The sequence below is a fragment of the Sinocyclocheilus anshuiensis genome, unplaced genomic scaffold (genome assembly GCF_001515605.1).
Source record: "Sinocyclocheilus anshuiensis isolate Anshui unplaced genomic scaffold, SAMN03320099.WGS_v1.1 scaffold392, whole genome shotgun sequence".
NCBI lineage: Eukaryota > Metazoa > Chordata > Actinopteri > Cypriniformes > Cyprinidae > Sinocyclocheilus > Sinocyclocheilus anshuiensis.
The window spans coordinates 1,306,251-1,323,615 of NW_015557091.1; the positions used below are offsets into that span (position 1 = coordinate 1,306,251).

Here is a 17,365-nt window from a genome sequence, read left to right on the forward strand (position 1 = left end):
AGCATTTGAAATATGTCCTGGTTTCTTTTCAACAAAATTGATTTAAATCAAAAACTAAAATCTCTCAGTGTATCCTGCTCAAATATAATGTTTTTATTGTAGTAAAAGCTAAATATAAAAAAACGCTAGATGCATAGTCCCTTGTCTGAAGAGGGCATCTTAAAACAATGCTTTATGCAACATGTAGATTGTCTAAGCACTCGAGTGTGTGTGTGTGTGGATGGATGTATATTTGTGTTATGGACATGTGGTTCAGTGTCAGTCTGTGGTTTTTCATTTAAAGTGAATTCTCCCACCACATGGATGTGGATGCTTTAGTGCAGCCTTGGACTTCTGGGTCACATTTGTATCCCACAGGGCAACAGTGCTTCATGTCTTCACAGCACACTGCCTACAAAAAGAGAGAGCAACAATCAGTTTAGTGTTCACGTTTTAGTGAAGATTGCTATCAGTAGTAATGATTTCACTTTATGAATGTATGCAATATTCTGTAAACACACACACAAAAAAAGTAAAATTCAACTAACATGTGATAATTACATAAATACATAAAACAATAAATACAGACATTTCAGTAAACATACTAAAAATAAATAATAGCAATACAAAAATAAATGAGTATGCTCAATAAATAAGTAAAAAATATTTTTTTGTAAACAACAAATGTAAAATAAATGGAATCAAATTGTGTTAACTCCGTAAACACAAACAGAAAAACAGATAACTAAATATATAAATGAATGGTCACACTTTATTTTAAGGTCCAAATCTCACTATTAACAAACCATTAACTACGACTTTTGCCTCAAACTCCTAATTTGCTGCTTAGTAATAGTTAGTAAGTTAGTTGTTAAATTTGGGTATTGGGTAGGATTAGGGATGTAGAATATGGTCATGCAGAATATATGTGCTTTAGAAGTACTTATAAACAGCCAATATATTAACAATAGGCATGCTAATAAGCAACTAGTTAATAATGACAATTGATCCCGAAACTAAAGTGTAACCAAATAAATTAAAATGAATGAATAAACTAATAAATAAACATTTCAGTAAACTAAAGATAACTAAATTAAATTAAATAAAAACAATAAATATATACTAAATCATAATTTCATTAAACAATAAATGAAAAAGATAACTAAAACAAATATAAAAGTAAATAAACAAATAAACCAAATGTTATTTCAGTAAACAAAATACCTAAAAAATATATAAATATAAAATAAACATTACAGTAAACAAATGAAATGTTAAATAAATTAAAATTTCAGTACACAAATAACTAACCAAAACAAACAGTGATAGTGATGCTTTCTTTAGCAAGCACCACTAATAATATCAGACATCACAGAAAAATAATCATTGGATTTCATGATCAGCCAAATACAGTGTCTATATGTGGCAGCCCTGATTTTTGTTACCTCTTTATATGGACAGCAAGCCCATGTGGAGTCTGATAGTCTACAGCAGCTCTGTGTCTTTAAGCAGCGTGTCGACGCATCACACAGCACCTCCTCTTCTGAACGCGTGTCAGTGTGTGTCTGTAATCGTGTCAGAGGAACACTGTGAGAACCGGACGGTTTAACACAGGTTCCAAATTCGAGGTTGCAGGTGTAGCCCTGTGGACAGCAGTGCTCGTGATCCTCACAACACACCGCCTGCAGAGAGAAAACACATAACAAACCCTGAGCTACTCAAACAAGTCAGATGGAAAAATAACTTCTGCATGACATGCAGGGATAAAATAAACCACATAGCCAAAAGACTTACCTTGACAAGAGGGCAACAGCCCCACTGCCCTGTGGGTAATTTACAACAGGTAGAACCAGATGCACAACTGGTCGTCGAGTCGCACTTCTCATCTTCATCTCCAAACAGCACCTCTAACCCCTTCACGACCCTGGCCTCTTGTTTTGTGTACCAGGGGATCTCATGGTAGGCTTTAGTGCAGGACGTTTTCTTCTCATTACCAGTGTAGCCGCTAGGACAGCAGTGATCTCCATCCTTACAACACACCGCCTTAAAAGAGAGGCGTTTTTAAGGAGAGTTTTCATAATGGAGTACTATATACACTGCCTACTATTGTTTTGTACGTAAAACAGTACTCAATAGGCAACAAAAAAAACAAAAATTTATATGGCAGTATGCTACATTATGTTGCATGCTGAATTCAGCAGTTATCATCTTTGATTAAAATGCAAAATAAAAATACACTTTTTCCAAGCAAATAAATAAAAATAAATAAAACAACAAAATAACCAATAACTTTAATAAATAACTAAATATCAAAAATATCTAATAACTATAAAATAACAAATAAAGTAAATACAATTTAAAATGATTAAATATCTCAATTTAAATAACCAAATAAAACAATTAAATGAAATAACTAAACAAAATAACTAATAACTATAAAATAACAAATAAAACAACAAATTAAAAAAAAAAACGTAACTATAAAATAAATGAAATATCTAAACAAACAAAGAATAATAACTATAAAATAACAAATAACAAAATTAAAATCAAAATTAAATACCTATACAAAACACAACTTTACAATAATAAATAACTAAAAATAAAATTCATAAATAAACCAAATAACCATAATATAACAAATAAATTAAAACAAAATATACTATGGTATCTATAACTCCGAGTTGACTCATTTGTGATAATTTAAGGCTCACATGTGGCAGTTACATTGTATTAAATAGTGAATGGTTTAATATTAATAAAATTAATAAATAAACCAAATAACCATAATATAACAAATAAATTAAAACAAAATATACTATGGTATCTATAACTCCGAGTTGACTCATTTGTGATAATTTAAGGCTCACATGTGGCAGTTACATTGTATTAAATAGTGAATGGTTTAATATTATATACTCTAACATTTGCATGTCTGACCTTTGGCAGCGGACAGCAGCCCCACTTGCCGAGGTTGTTCATAAAGCAGCATGTATCGTCTTTAGGACAGCTGGTTTTATCGTCACACATGTGTCTGTCCACTGGAGTATTATCATCAGACTGCTTCAGCGCAGACTGTTTCCTGAACCAGGGCATGCTGGGAAGGCCAGAACGTACACAGGTTTTGTGAGTCAAGTCACACTTGTAGCTCTGCGGACAGCAATGCTCCTGATCGGCACAGCACACGGCCTGCAAAATTCAATTATCCACACAGGCATATATATATTCAATATATTCAAATAGAAAGCAGTTCGTTCAAATTGTAGATTTACTGTTTTTACTGTATTTTTTGGTCAAATAAATGCAACCTTTTGAGCAGAAGAGATCTGTTTCAAAACAATTAAAAAAATATCTTACTGACCTTTTTTTGAATGTTGGTGTATATTATAGGCTATATTTCATTTATAATGTATATTTTAAAAGCATGCATTTTAACCCATATATAACAGCCCACATTAACCCATATATTATTTAAAAAATATGTCATTGACACACGACATTCATGACATATTTGATTTGACTGGACTTGAAATATCATTATCAATAGTTTCCCAAGGAGCAAAAAAAAATAATAAAAAGCCACGAGAATATAAATTAGGCTATATTTATGAGCGTTGAATAAACTCTTTAGAAATGTAACATCCAAACCAACCACAGCCAATCAGCAAACAAAAAGCATTCATATTAATTTTTCTGAACAAAAAAAAAAAAAGCATACTGCACTTTATCGTATCTAAATGCTGAACACTAGTCTAAACCCTTAGTCTAAACCCCTAAATGTGTTTGTACCTGTGGCATAGGACAGCAGGCCCATGACCCTGAGGTTAGTCTACAGCAGGTTGTCCCAGCTGGACACAGCGATGTCTCGTCACAGTTTTGGTTCGGTGATGGCAGGCTCACTGCGGCGATCTTCTTCACCAAAGGCACAGAAAAACGGGGACCCTGATCGTTGGAACTGTCACAAGTGCTGGCGGCCAAATTACACACAGTATCGTGGGGACAACAATGGAGATGGTCCTCACAACACACTGCCTAGAAATTTATATCAATATAAAATTTAAAATATATATTTAAATAAATAAAATAAACAAATATAAAACAAAAATAAAAAGTTGTTTTATATTTATATTAAAAATATATATATAAAAATAATTAAAATGTGAGAAATGTAACAAAACAAACATTAAATAAAATATTTTTATTGTATATTTATTAAAAAAATAAATAAACAAATGACAATAAATCCGAAATAAAAATAAATATAAAAAATAAATATATATATAAAAATATATGTTAGAAGTAAAATAAAACAAACATTAAATACAAAAAAAAATTAAACATCACATGAAAATAAAATAAATGGTAAAGATATATAAAATAAAAATAAATCATAAGAAATATAAAATACAAAAATAAAGATGTGATTAAAAAAACAAATATAAAAAAAATTAACAAATTAAATAAAATAAACAAATATAAACGATATAAAGTTAGATATAATAAATATAAAATTAAATATATTTACTTCACATTTTTAAACAAATACATTTATATACATTTTTAATAAGAGTTTTACCAATTAGCCTGTAAATGTTCAAATGAGACAAAGAAAAAGTGTTACTTGTGGCAGAGGGCAGCATGCCCATTTTCCAGATGATAGTCTGCAGCAAGTAGAACCATCAGGGCACGAAGACGTCTCGTCACATTTCTGATTGGGTGAAGCTATTGGAAAGGTGGGCACCTTTACCATCCAGGGTACGGACACTGAAAGGTCAGCAGGATCATCACAGGTGCTCGCCGCGAGGTTACACACCGTGTCCTGTGGACAGCAGTGGGCATGGTCCTCACAACACACCGCCTGGAGGTGAGGACAACATTACTCGAAACACTATTTTTTTATGTTTTCCTCCAATAAAAATTGAAGATTTGATCTCATTAACTTTTGTTAGGGGCTGGGTTTTCACATGTATAAAACATGGGCCACAATCAACCTGAGGCTGTTTTTGAAATAAAGCTGACAACAGGAGTACCTTCGGTAAAGGGCAGCAAGCCCAGGTGCCTTCTTGTGTTTTGCAGCAGGTGGTACCACTAGCACACGCTACCGTTTCATTACAGGGAACTAGTTTTTCTGCAGACAGGAAGAGCAATAAAAAGATGGACTGATGCATATTCTATATCGAACCAAGAAGGCAAAAATAGAATTTTCAACACACACAAATGATGGATCTCACAATACAGAATGGTCTGGGCTATGAGGATAAAAACTTTTAACTGTACAAAGATAAAAAAAATAAATGGATGTTTACCTTTGTGCTTCAGGGAAGTGGCTGGGATCTTAGTGGCCATCTTTACCATGACACCATTAGCTGACACACACATACTATGGACAAGGTCACAAGTCGTGGCCTCTGAGCAGCAGTGCACATGATCAGAACAACACACAGCCTACAGCAAAAACACATTTATGCTAGTTAACTCAATATTAGAGTGATCAAAATGCATGCAAACTACAGGGTGATCATAAAATACAACTTACAAAACCTACAGAAAAATTATTAAATATACATTTAGACAAATATGAAGCACCTTTGTCATCGGGCAGCATCCGTAACTTCCGGCCTCTAGTTCACAGCATGTTGTATCATCCGGACATGTGGAAATCTTATCTGGGCAGATCACTGACCACATAAACACACACAGAAACCTGAGGTGCCAGTTTCAACAAAGACACTTGATGAATAATGTATATAGAAATAAATAATACATAAAATAGGGCTTATGGACCAAAACAACTGCAGGTGTCAGAGAGTCTTACCATCTCCAATATCACTGGAGTCTGTAGGTAGAACAGCTGCAATATCATAATAACACCCATAAATCAGCTGGTGTTAAAATGACAAACAAATTTAAAGCAATGATATTCTACTAATTCATAAAAAGAACTTGAAGTCATTTTATGAAAGATTATACCTTTTTTTGCTTCAGTGAACAAATATGGCTTAAATATGCACTACTGTTAAAAAAGGTTAGGATCAGTAAGATGATTAAAGAAATTAATACTATTATATTCAGCAAGGATGCATTAAATTGATCCAAAGAGACAGTAAAGACATTTATCATAAGGTTATAAAAGATTTCTATTTCAAATAAATGCTGTTCTCAAGAATCCTGAAAAAAAAACTGTCACAGTTTCCCCAAAAATATGAAGCAGCACAACTGTTTCCAGTACTGATAATAATAAGACATGTTTCTTGAGCAGCAAATCAGCATGTTAGAATGATTTCAGAAGGATCACGTGACACTGAAGACTGGAGTAATGATGCTGAAAATTCAGCTTTGAATAACAGGAATAAATAACATTTTAAAATATATTCAAATAGAAAACAGATATTTTAAACGGTAATAATATTTCACAATATTACTGTTTTTAATGCATTTTGATCAAATAAATGCAGCCTTGGTGATCAGAAGAAACTTCTTCCATAAACATGAAAAAAAATTTAAAACATCTTACCGATGCCAAACTTTTGAACAAGAGTGCATTATGCTTATAACAGCATTAAGTTGGCCACAATGTAATTTAAAGGGATAGTTCACCCAAAAATGAAAATTAGCCCATGATTTACTCACCCTCAGGGCATCCTAGGCGTATCTGACATTCCTCTTTCAGATGAACACAATCGCAGTTATATTTAAAATTGTCCTGGCTCTTCCAAGCTGTATAATGGCAGTAAATGGTGCCCCTGTTTTTGAAGCCGAAAAAAAACTGCATACATTCATCATAAAACTACGCTCCGGGGTCTTAATAAAGGCCTTCTGAAGTGAAAAGATGCGTTAATGTGAGAAAAATATAGATTTTTAAACAATTATAAACTGTAATCTCCAGCTTCCGGTCGCTCAAACAGGCGCGTTCACGAAAAGACATTCAAGCGTATGACGTAGGCGTAGCGGCAGGCGCAACGTAAGCTCACACTAACGCATCGTTTTGCTTCAGAAGGCCTTTATTAACACCCCGGAGCCATGTGGAGTAGTTTTATGATGAATGGATGCAGTGTTTTGGCTTTGGCTTTAAAAACAGGGGCACAATTCACTGCCATTATACAGCTTGAAATTTTAAATATACCTGCGATTGTGTTAGTCTGAAAGAGGAATGTCAGATACGCCTAGGATGCCTTGAGGGTGAGTAAATCATGGGCTAATTTTCATTTTTGGGTGAACTATCCCTTTAATGCTAATGAAATGTAAAACTGAGAAACCTTCATACCTGCGGTCCTCTCTGATGGTTTCCTGTGACGGGCAGCGAACTTCCTCCAGAGTGGGGAGGGCCCATATGTTGCCGACACACACCTTGAATGCTCGAGGTCACATTTAGTTCCCTGAGGACAGCAGTGTCTCTTATCTTCACAGCACACAGCCTGAACACACACACAAAGAGAAAGAAAGACAAATGTAAACATTACCATGTACATGTAACAGCATTCCAGAATAAAAATATGGTCAAACCGGTGCTATACATTTTTCATAGCACAGCAGCCCCAGCTGCCATCAGGCATCTGGCAGCAGGTGGTGTCATCGGGACACTCAGACTCCTGATCTGGACAAATTACTGCTTGCTAAAAATAAAAAAAATAAAAAAAAGAGAGAGAGAGAGAGAGATTTATTTCAATGCTGAATATTTACTCAAGGCTTATCTGGATTTGTGGCTGTGCAGGTATGCATGTTACCTGCTTTGTGGCGACTTTTTCCACCCAGTCTAAAATGTGTGTCTTGTTCACACACTTGGAGTGTACCAGGTCACACAGAGTGCCCTGATAACAGCAATGCAAGTGATCGGAGCAGCATTCTGCCTACAAACACACATACACAACAAGAGTCATTTGATATAAATGTGCACATTGTTTACTGTGTTTAAAGGAATAGTTCACCCAAAAATAAACATTTACTCACCCTCAGGCCAAACAAGGTGTAGATGAGTTTGTTTCTTCATGGGAACAGATTTGGAGAAATTTAGCATTACATCACTTGCTCACCAATGGATCCTCAGCAGTGAATGGGTGCCGTCAGAATGAGAGTCCAAACAGCTGATAAAAACATCACAATAATCCACAAGTAATCCACACCACTCCAGTCCATCAGTGAACATCTTGTGAAGTGAAAATCTGCGATCAATCAAATCCATCAAGACGTTTTAACTTTAAACGGTCGCTTCTGGGCAAAAGATTATGGTCCATAATCCATAATAACGCTTCCTCCAGTGAAAAAAAAAAACTCCACCCCCTGTTGTCCTCTCACATCAAAATCCACCCACATATCTATTTAGAATAGTTTTGAACTCTTTTCGCTTGTAAAAGGTGCTTGATCTGTGCATTTTTCTCTCCTGATTCAGATGAGATGACTTTTCCACTGGAGAAAGCAATATTATGAATAGAGGACTCCCAGAAGCAACCGTTTGAAGTTAAAAATGTCTCAATGATGGATTTGTTTCTTACAAACGCAGATTTTCACTTCACAAGATGTTAATTGATAGACTGGAGTGGTGTGGATTACTTGTGGATTATGGTGATGTTTTTATCAGCTGTTTGGACTCTCATTCTGACGGCACCCATTCACTGCAGAGGATCCATTGGATAGCAAGTGATGCAATGCTACATTCCTCCAAATGTATTATTATGATGAAGAAACAAACTCATCTACATCTTGGTTGGCCTGAAGGTAGTACATTTTGAGCTAATTTAAATTTTTGATAGAAGTACTCTTAACAGAATGGTTCACAAAGAAAAAAAAATTCTCAATTTCTATCCACTAATGGAACACAAAAAAATTATTTTGTGTTCAGAAAGTCATACAAGACAGAACTTTTATTTAGCAAGGATGCATCAAACTGATCAAAAGTGACTGTAAAGACATTTTAATGCTACAGAAGATATTTCAAATAAATGGTTTCCACAAAAATATGAAGCAGCACAACTGTTTCCAAAATGGAAACAAAATATTTATTGAGCAGCAAATCAGCATATTAAAATGATTTCTGAAGGATCATGTGACATGATCCTGGAGTAATGATGCTAAAGATTTAGCTTTGCATCACAGAAATAATATACTGCACATCTCGACATATATTAAAATAGAAAATAGATATTTTAAATTGTAATATTTAACAATTTTACTGCATTTTTGATCAAATGAATGCAGCCTTGGTGAGCAGAAGAGAACTTTAAAAAAAAAAATCTTTCCGACCCTAAACATTTGAACAGTAGTGTAACTACCATATACACATACGTTGGGTAGCGGGCAGCAGCCGTATCCTCCTGACGGAGTTTGACAGCAGGTGCTTCCATCTTCACACATCCCTCCATCAGGACAAATCAGAGCGCCACACACATTCAGACAGACACATAACAACGCTACGACACCCGAACGCACCTGAAAATACAAGAAATGGGTGTGAACCGAACACCATTTGATTCTGTGTTTATGTGACACAGTTTTCATTATCATCTTTATCAAAATATAGTGTCATAAAAAAAAAACACCTGCATAGTAGCACAAAACTTCAGAAGCTCAAGGCTGATTAGCTACAACGGTTTGCAAAACATTTTAAATACATAATATAAATCTGTTAAAGTTATGATACATAAAAATCACTGAGGAATGTCTGGTAGAATTTAGCGAAAAAAACTGAAGTTCTATTTAAAACATTCCACACGCCTGAGTGCCTTAGTCAGTCAATCGACAGACAAAAATGGATTACAACATTTGAACAAGAATTTCTTAAAGGCGTACATTTCCCAATTAGTTGATTTATTGAGCAATACAACAATGCTAAACACTGCTGACAATCTCATGACAGATCGAGGTCAAGCCTGGTTGATGAACAATTGCTTCAGCTGACTTTAGACTTACTGAAGGCTATACTGTGGCAACATGGTAAAAGCACTGTTTGATTTCATATAATGTTTGTATCACAATGTAAGGAATAATTAGAGAACTACTACACACTACTCACCATTGTGTGTGTGTGTGTGTGTGTGTGTGTGTGTGATTGCTGATCCACAAAACTAATGCTCTTCAAATTTTCAGATGCAAACCCATGTACGATTTTCTTGCGCTGTAACAAAACATTAAAAAGCATAAATAAAATCACATTATTGATCACATTAAATAAGCACTCTTTTAATAAACAATCATTTGTAGGCTAATCACTTTGTGGCATAGTTTAACAAAAAAAAAAAAGGCAACTCTTTGATCGTATTTGTTTTTTAATTTATGAAAGCTGTCAAATGTACAGCCACAAATGTCTTGCAAACTTGCAAAGCTTCAATTTGTGTAAACAGTTAACCCATTTAAGCCCACCGGCAACTAGCTGCCGCAGTTTAGTTATCATTTTCCTTTTGTAAGTATTTTTCTAGATGTTATCCATGTTTTATTTCTCAATGACACGCAAGCAAACAACCAAATAAAGGATTTCAAGAAAAAAAATTAAGGTATTCACTTCCTTCCTGTCACATGAGGCTGTCAACTTCCTACCCCTACTTCCAGGAAGCATGGCGAAGGCAAACCCTCCCAAAGAAATTTAATTTTCATGTTACTAATAAGCATTTTTTGTTGACATATATATCCACATAATCATGAAGGTCTCTAGAATCATCCAAACAAAACAAATCTTCCAGGAGATCTATAGTTTTTTGTATACTTAGTCAAAAGTCCAAGCGGCAACTATAGTTGCCGGTGGGCAAATGATTTGTAAGCACATATCATGGGGAAATGGGGTATACTGTGTTAATAGGTTAATAAATCAAGGTTATTGGTCTTGTTGAGTGCTTTTTGCTTTCATAATATCCCACTAAAACATAACTCAACCCTTTAACTGACATCTCTACTGTACAGTAGACCTTAAAGGGGTCATATGATGCGATTTCAATTTTTCCTTTCTCTTTGGAGTGTTACAAGCTCTTGGTGCATAAAGAAGATCTGTAAAGTTGCAAAGATGGCGGCCGCACCGTTCTCAAGCCCGCCGCCTTTGCTCACTCTAGCCCCCAGCCTCTGCTCACTCTAGGCCACCGTGTGTGACGCTGTGTTTCATTGTGAAAGCGAATATGTGGAAAATAATGTGTTTTTTGAACCTTAAACCGCATAAACGCATTTCATTACACCAAATACACAAAATAATGTTCTTTTTAGCAAAATCATATGACCCCTTTAATTTGATAGGGAATAAATCTGTCAAAAGGAGGAGATGAGAGAGCAAAATTTCCACAGCTCTACTGCCCCACTTCTGTGTCTGCTTTTGCCATGGGGGGTGGGAATTTCCAGCTTTCAAGTGACAGCGGCAGTTTACAAACTTCCGTCAGTCACACAAAAGGAAGAATGGAAAGATAAAGAGCTAACGCATAGGATTAATTGCTGTAGATGATCTTTTTCTCCCTTTTATGACATTATGTCTTGTAAGGGGCAAAATATTGAGGCCCCTTTATCCAGTTTGGATGCGTTTCATTCTAATTGGTCAAGGACCCTAATTCTTTTTATGACTAGTAGCGTATGATTCCATTATAATATTAATATTCAAACAAGTAATGAGTTTAAATTTACATTATATGAAATCACCTACTACAGTCAGCCACTGAATACTATGGGCCTAAAAAAAATGCGTAATTTTCTTTCAGGTATACCTTTTTTATTATATAGATATAATATTTTCTTCATTCTATTTATTTTTATTTATTTTAATTTAACTAACACCTCTAAGAATGAAAATACCTGCATGTTCAATAATAAGTATATAAATAAACAAACAAATGGGTGTATCCTACACATGATAATTATTTAAATAATCATATATTTTCAAAAGAATATCATTCATTTCATGAATATCAAGGACTTTTGTCAGGGTTAATCCATTTGACCTAATCAATATGTGCCTATTCATAAAATATGTGATATTTTACATATTTACATCACAAAGTATAGTTTGAAAATATGTTTATGTAAATTTACAAAACTACTTGTACCTTCACTGCAGAACTCCTTGTAGGCTACCTGTAGGATAATTATACTAACACTGCTTACGTAAAGGAAAGTTCACCCAAAAAATGGAAATTGTGTCATCATTGAGTCAAACCTATGAGATTCTTTCTTCTGTTGAGCACAAAAGAAGATATTTTGCAGAATGTTGGTAACCAAACAGTTAAATGCATAATTTTCTTTCAGGTATACCTTTTTTTTTTATTATATAGATGTAATATTTTCATTATTCTATTTATTTTTATTTATTTATTTTCATTTAACTTTTTGATACACAATACGCTGTTGGGGCAACTTAATGGCTGCACTTAGTTCTGCACCATGTTCCAACGCTTTAAGACAAATTAATTTGTTGTGTTTTCATATTCAAGAGATTATAAGCTAAATGCAACTTTTTTGGGGTTTGCATCGAATGTTCTTCGACTTTTTTGCATGATAAATTTGTTTATGAATAAAGATTGATCTTTTGAAAGCAGTTATTTTGAGTTAGATGCCAAAAGCTCTCCTCCTATTCAAATTTGACATTGAAGGGGTGCATACAACATATTTGCCCACCAGCAACTATAGTTGCCGCACATTCAAATACGATTTTCAAGAAAAAGAACAAAACCTGGGGAAAATAAATGCAGAACATGTTCACATAAGACACTATTAACATGACTATATGCATGAAACCATTCAGAAATATTTGGGCACAAATGGGATAATACATTTTAAAGCCTGTCTTTGAAAAGAAGCATGTTTTCGTTTCATCGATGATTGAAACCGTATCATTTTAAACTGCTGTTGTAGCTGCTGTTGTAGCGTTGTTTCTCATTGTTTCCGACGGAAGCGAGTGAGCGACCGAAATAAACCCTAAACAAAGACTTATTTTATTAAAGAAAAAAGGATGACATTAGCATAAAGAGAAATGACTTACCGTATTTCACGAGGCCAGCGAAGATATCAGCGTAAAAATGGATCCGGTGAAGTGGATATAATGCTGTTCTCTGCCGAGTTTGACTTTATTTATCTGTCATATTATCACGTGACCCGAGCATGTCACATGACTCTCCGTGAGTCAGGCTGCTGGTTTATCTTTCATTATTAGGCAAAACAACTTGAACAACACCAACAGAGATGTTCATTTAGTCTACATGACAAAATAGTTTACGTTATGCAAAAATAAATAAGAAAAAATGCAAAAATATACTACTACTAGGCTACTACTACTAATAATAATAATATACAATTAAAACGTATAATAATATTTCTAGTAGTATTTCTAATCTGAATATATAACTAATAAAATATTAGAAAATGATACATTGCACTGCAGTGCGGTTTAAAAAAATGGTTTGTAGCCATACCACTTAATTTAATGTATGTTTTACTTCTCTATTAATTTAATAAACTTTATTTTACTTTATCTTTTCATTACTTCAGAGTTATGTGCCTTCTAGAAGCTTGCGTTCTACAAGTGAACGGTGTATTATTGTGCCATCTCAAAGAGGCACAAAATCACTTTCACTGACTTTTTCATTAACTGTTCCCTCCTGGTGGAATGACCTGCCCAACTCAATCCGAGCCATCTTCAAGAAACGACTAAAAACACATCTGTTGCACCTTTATTTGACCCTCTAACTCTAGCACTTTCTATTCTATTTTAATTCTACTTTATATTTATCTTCTTTTTATTAAACAAAAAAAAAACAACAGCAAAAAACAAACACTAGCTTTCTATTTTTTCTATTCTATCTACTTGTTTTTCTTTGTGTGTGTGTATGTGTGTATAATATATGTATGTGCATATATATATATATGTGTGTGGGTGTGTATGTATATGTATGTATGTGTATGTGTATATATATATATATATATATATATGTGTATATGTGTGTATGTATATATGTATGTATGTGTATGTATATATATGTATATATGTATATGTGTATATATATATGTATGTATATATATATATATATATATATATACACAGCTTGCTACGTGTACTGCGTTAGGCTAACCGAGACTTGTCATTTGCACTTATATATTGTTGCTCTTTTGTTAGTTTTGACTGCTTTTATTGTCCTCATTTGTAAGTCGCTTAGGATAAAAGCGTCTGCTAAATGACTAAATAAATAAATAAACCCTGGCGGTCTGATTTTTGCTGGTTCAGAAAGCTAACCATTAAAAACGAACATTATTCAATAATTTTATACGGATGAATCTCACAATACCCGTCAAGAAATGTCAAAAACAACAAAAAAGCATCAAAAACAAACAAACAAACACAATTTCTAAAGGCCTATCTGTTAATTGGACCCCTTATAAGGACCCATTGTCTGAAGATTATATTTATTACTGAAAATTATTAATACTAATTATAGTCAAATTATTATCCGTTCTCACTCATTTTATATATCGGTAAATTCGTGAGAAATTAACAGATGACTGTGTCTCATGTCAAACTAACGGTAGGTGGCAGTAATGCGCTGTTCACGTTTGCGCACCGCCGCTAAACCAAAGACAGAAGTTGTTGTTGTGAGGATGTGTCAGTGTTTTAACATTTAACATGTCGTGTGCAGCTGTGAACTGTACAAATCGTCATTCACCAGGATCTAGTACAAGTTTTCATCGGTGGGTTGGTTATTGGATTTATTTAGTCTTAATTAATCGTCCAGCCACATTATTAAAACTATTTATTTATTTAACGTGCAGTTCATGTGCAAATATGAAGACTTTTGTCTTTTTAACGTTTTGCGTGTGTGTTGATAATTTTTTTGAATAGTTTAGTTTGAATAGTGTGCAGAATAGTTATTTAAGAGAAACCTAATTCAATAGCGTTTTTTTTTTTTAACTCTTAAAACCTTATAAAAACTGTTTGGATGTTAAAATAGTAATTCAACCTAAATGAATTCGATATGTTTTATGGCTTTTTTTATTTGATATGACCTGCCTCTACTGAACAAAGACTATAAATGAGCTTGTTGTGTTGTAAAAATCGAACTGACTGTCTTTCCCTCTTTCTGAAATCCATCTCTCCATTCATTTCCCTCAGTTTCCCATTAGGTGATAAAGATCGGCTTCAGCAGTGGCTGGTGAACATCAGACGTGACCATTTCAAGCCGTCTCCATCGTCTCGCATATGTTCCCACCACTTTAAAGACAGCTGCTTCTTCACAAACAATAAAGGTCAAGTGTGCCTTGCTAAAACGGCTGTCCCTACCATATTTTTCATCTCTGGCCCCTTTCAGAAGCAGCCACGGCGCACCCAAGTAAGGCAGAGGAACGTGGAAAGTCATGAATTTCATACATACTGTCTTAAAAGGGATGACAGGAGGACGTATGTGGAGGAGGAAGTTGTTTTGGATGAGTTTGTGAAAGAGGAAGATCCAGACATGACTGAAACTAGTGGGACCCCAGTGATTTACCCCACTGAAATATGCGTCATTGCAGTTAGACATGATCATTGCTACTGTTCTTGGTCTTCAAACACAGCTTGTAGTTCCATGGAGGACAGCAGCTCAACGACAGACATGCAGGAGACCGAATCACCAGAGATGTTGAAGTACAATTTGAACTTAGTCCTGAGAAAGATCAAGGCTTGCAGAAAAAAGATGAAACTGAAGAATGCTACGATTAGAAGGTTAAAAAGAAAATTGACTTCACTGTCTTCCATCATTTCGGAGCTGAAAGCAAAAGATCTCATAGAGACAAAAAACATGTTACCCTCAGGCAAAGCAAGTTGTAAGTATATACAGTATATATAATTTTTCCTTAAGAATAATTTAAATGATCAAGGATTTGGACTAGCATCAGTTCATTTTGTTGACAATATGATAAGTTACATATTACAAAGCAGGACATTTTTCAAAAACAATTCAACATATTCTGTGTCTAGACGTGGGATTAATAAAGCAACAACATGGATTTAATATCTGTAAATCAGTAAATTTAGTCAGCACCCTATAAAGATGGCAAAGCAAGTTACCAAGTATATAAAGTAGGCTATATATCATTTTTTACACTTGAATATTTCTAATATTTCACACAAAACATCTCCGGTTACTATCGTAACCTCGTTTCGCTGAGAGCGGGAACGAGACATTGTGAGAATCATCATTTACTCACCCTCATGTCGTTCCAAACGTATTACTTTCTTTCTTCGGTGGAACACACACACAAAAAAAGATATTTTGATTAATATCTGTTAACAAAGAATAATGTCAAGCTTTAAAAAGGACACAAAATTATCATAAAAGTCCACGACTCATGCACTATATTCCAGTGTTATTTTAGTATCATCGAGAATGTCATTATAATTTTTTTTTGTTTTTACTTTCAGTTTTTGACTTTTAGCTAGTTTTTGTCATTTTGTTGTGTTTTTTACATTTAGTAGTTATTTTTTATGTCTATATAGCTTAGTACATAAAGTTAATATAAATAAAAATATTATTACAGAAATATTGCCTTGGCTGAAATAAAATATTATTTCATATATATATAAAATATTTTTGAAACATTTTATTTCAGTTAACTTTTGTTTTATTTCAAGTAATAGAATGTTTTTTTTTTTTTAGTAGTTTTAAGTTTTAATTAACTGTAATAACCCTGCTATATTCTAAGTCTTATATCTTTGAGAGAGGAACAAAACAAACCATTTCGGTCTGAACTATTTCTTTAATTTGCAAGATGGGGGGAAAAAAAAAAAAAAAAAGAGGAAATATAAGTAATATTTATATACATTTAAATATTGTCTTGGAAAATTAATGTCACCCTTCATGTCTCCACAGCTGAAAGGATCTAAACCATGGGCTCCAGCTCAAACCGAAGAGTCGAGAGCTGTAAAATAATTACTCCTGGTAAGAGCCTCGGACTCAAGACCACTGTATGCCTTGGATGAGGAGGTGGTTTTGTTCTGGCAGTATTCTTCCAGTCATTTCCACTGGTCTGTAACAGACACACTGTGGGAAATGACTGTTCTGTAATAAGCCGATTTGGTCAGGAGGATGTAGAGATCCCAGATGAAGAGATATCAGAAGAATACATAAAGAATAGCACTTTATTTTCCTTATTTAGTTTTGAAAAAGCAAGAAACCCTGAAGGAACCAGCATAGACGTGAGCCTGGATGGTGTTTGCATCGCTCATTTTCTCAGGAATGTTGAATTGTTATATGATTTGTTTGTACATTGTAGGCTGCCTATGTTCTACTTGCACATTTTGATATTGTACAATTCGTACATTTCTGAAATATTTGAGATCTTGGTTCCTCTCCTCTAAAAAAGCTTTAGTCTTTCTTAACTGATCACTACAGTACAAATTTAGCATGGAAAAAAGCTGCCAGTTGCAGATATGCTGAACATTTCAATATACTCTACCGGT

General features: G+C 34.0%; 2 protein-coding genes across 5 annotated transcripts in view; one reads left to right on the forward strand and one right to left on the reverse strand.

Moving 5' to 3' along the window:
• Positions 1 to 74: 74 nt before the first annotated feature.
• On the reverse strand, positions 75 to 13,066 carry LOC107677169 (granulins-like). 3 transcript variants are annotated; one of them, XM_016471958.1, is made up of 16 exons: positions 12,920 to 13,066; positions 9,986 to 10,087; positions 9,259 to 9,402; positions 7,704 to 7,826; positions 7,494 to 7,592; positions 7,244 to 7,394; positions 5,795 to 5,830; positions 5,566 to 5,657; positions 5,286 to 5,424; positions 5,010 to 5,107; positions 4,601 to 4,837; positions 3,769 to 4,011; positions 2,920 to 3,168; positions 1,774 to 2,022; positions 1,425 to 1,661; positions 75 to 391 (listed from the first exon to the last, which is right to left on the reverse strand). In XM_016471958.1, the coding sequence occupies exons 2-16, from the start codon at positions 9,986 to 9,988 to the stop codon at positions 278 to 280; spliced, it is 2,214 nt and encodes a 737-aa protein (XP_016327444.1). In that variant the 5' UTR covers positions 9,989 to 10,087; positions 12,920 to 13,066; the 3' UTR covers positions 75 to 277. The 3 variants fall into 3 exon arrangements, with proteins under 3 accessions (XP_016327444.1, XP_016327445.1, XP_016327446.1); XM_016471959.1 differs by lacking the exon at positions 5,795 to 5,830 and having other exon boundaries at positions 12,920 to 13,065; XM_016471960.1 differs by lacking the exons at positions 7,704 to 7,826; positions 9,259 to 9,402; positions 9,986 to 10,087; positions 12,920 to 13,066 and having other exon boundaries at positions 5,795 to 5,861; positions 7,494 to 7,577.
• Positions 13,067 to 14,432: 1,366 nt separating this feature from the next.
• The window catches only part of LOC107677188 (THAP domain-containing protein 3-like), a 4,464-nt gene continuing 1,531 nt past the window's right edge, over positions 14,433 to 17,365 (forward strand). The window contains exons 1-3 of one of the 2 annotated variants that reach the window (XM_016471997.1): positions 14,433 to 14,619; positions 15,041 to 15,729; positions 16,776 to 16,844. In XM_016471997.1, coding sequence (XP_016327483.1) covers positions 14,555 to 14,619; positions 15,041 to 15,729; positions 16,776 to 16,789 — 768 coding nt within the window. In that variant the 5' untranslated portion in view covers positions 14,433 to 14,554 and the 3' untranslated portion in view covers positions 16,790 to 16,844. The other variant, XM_016471996.1, reaches the window with a different exon arrangement.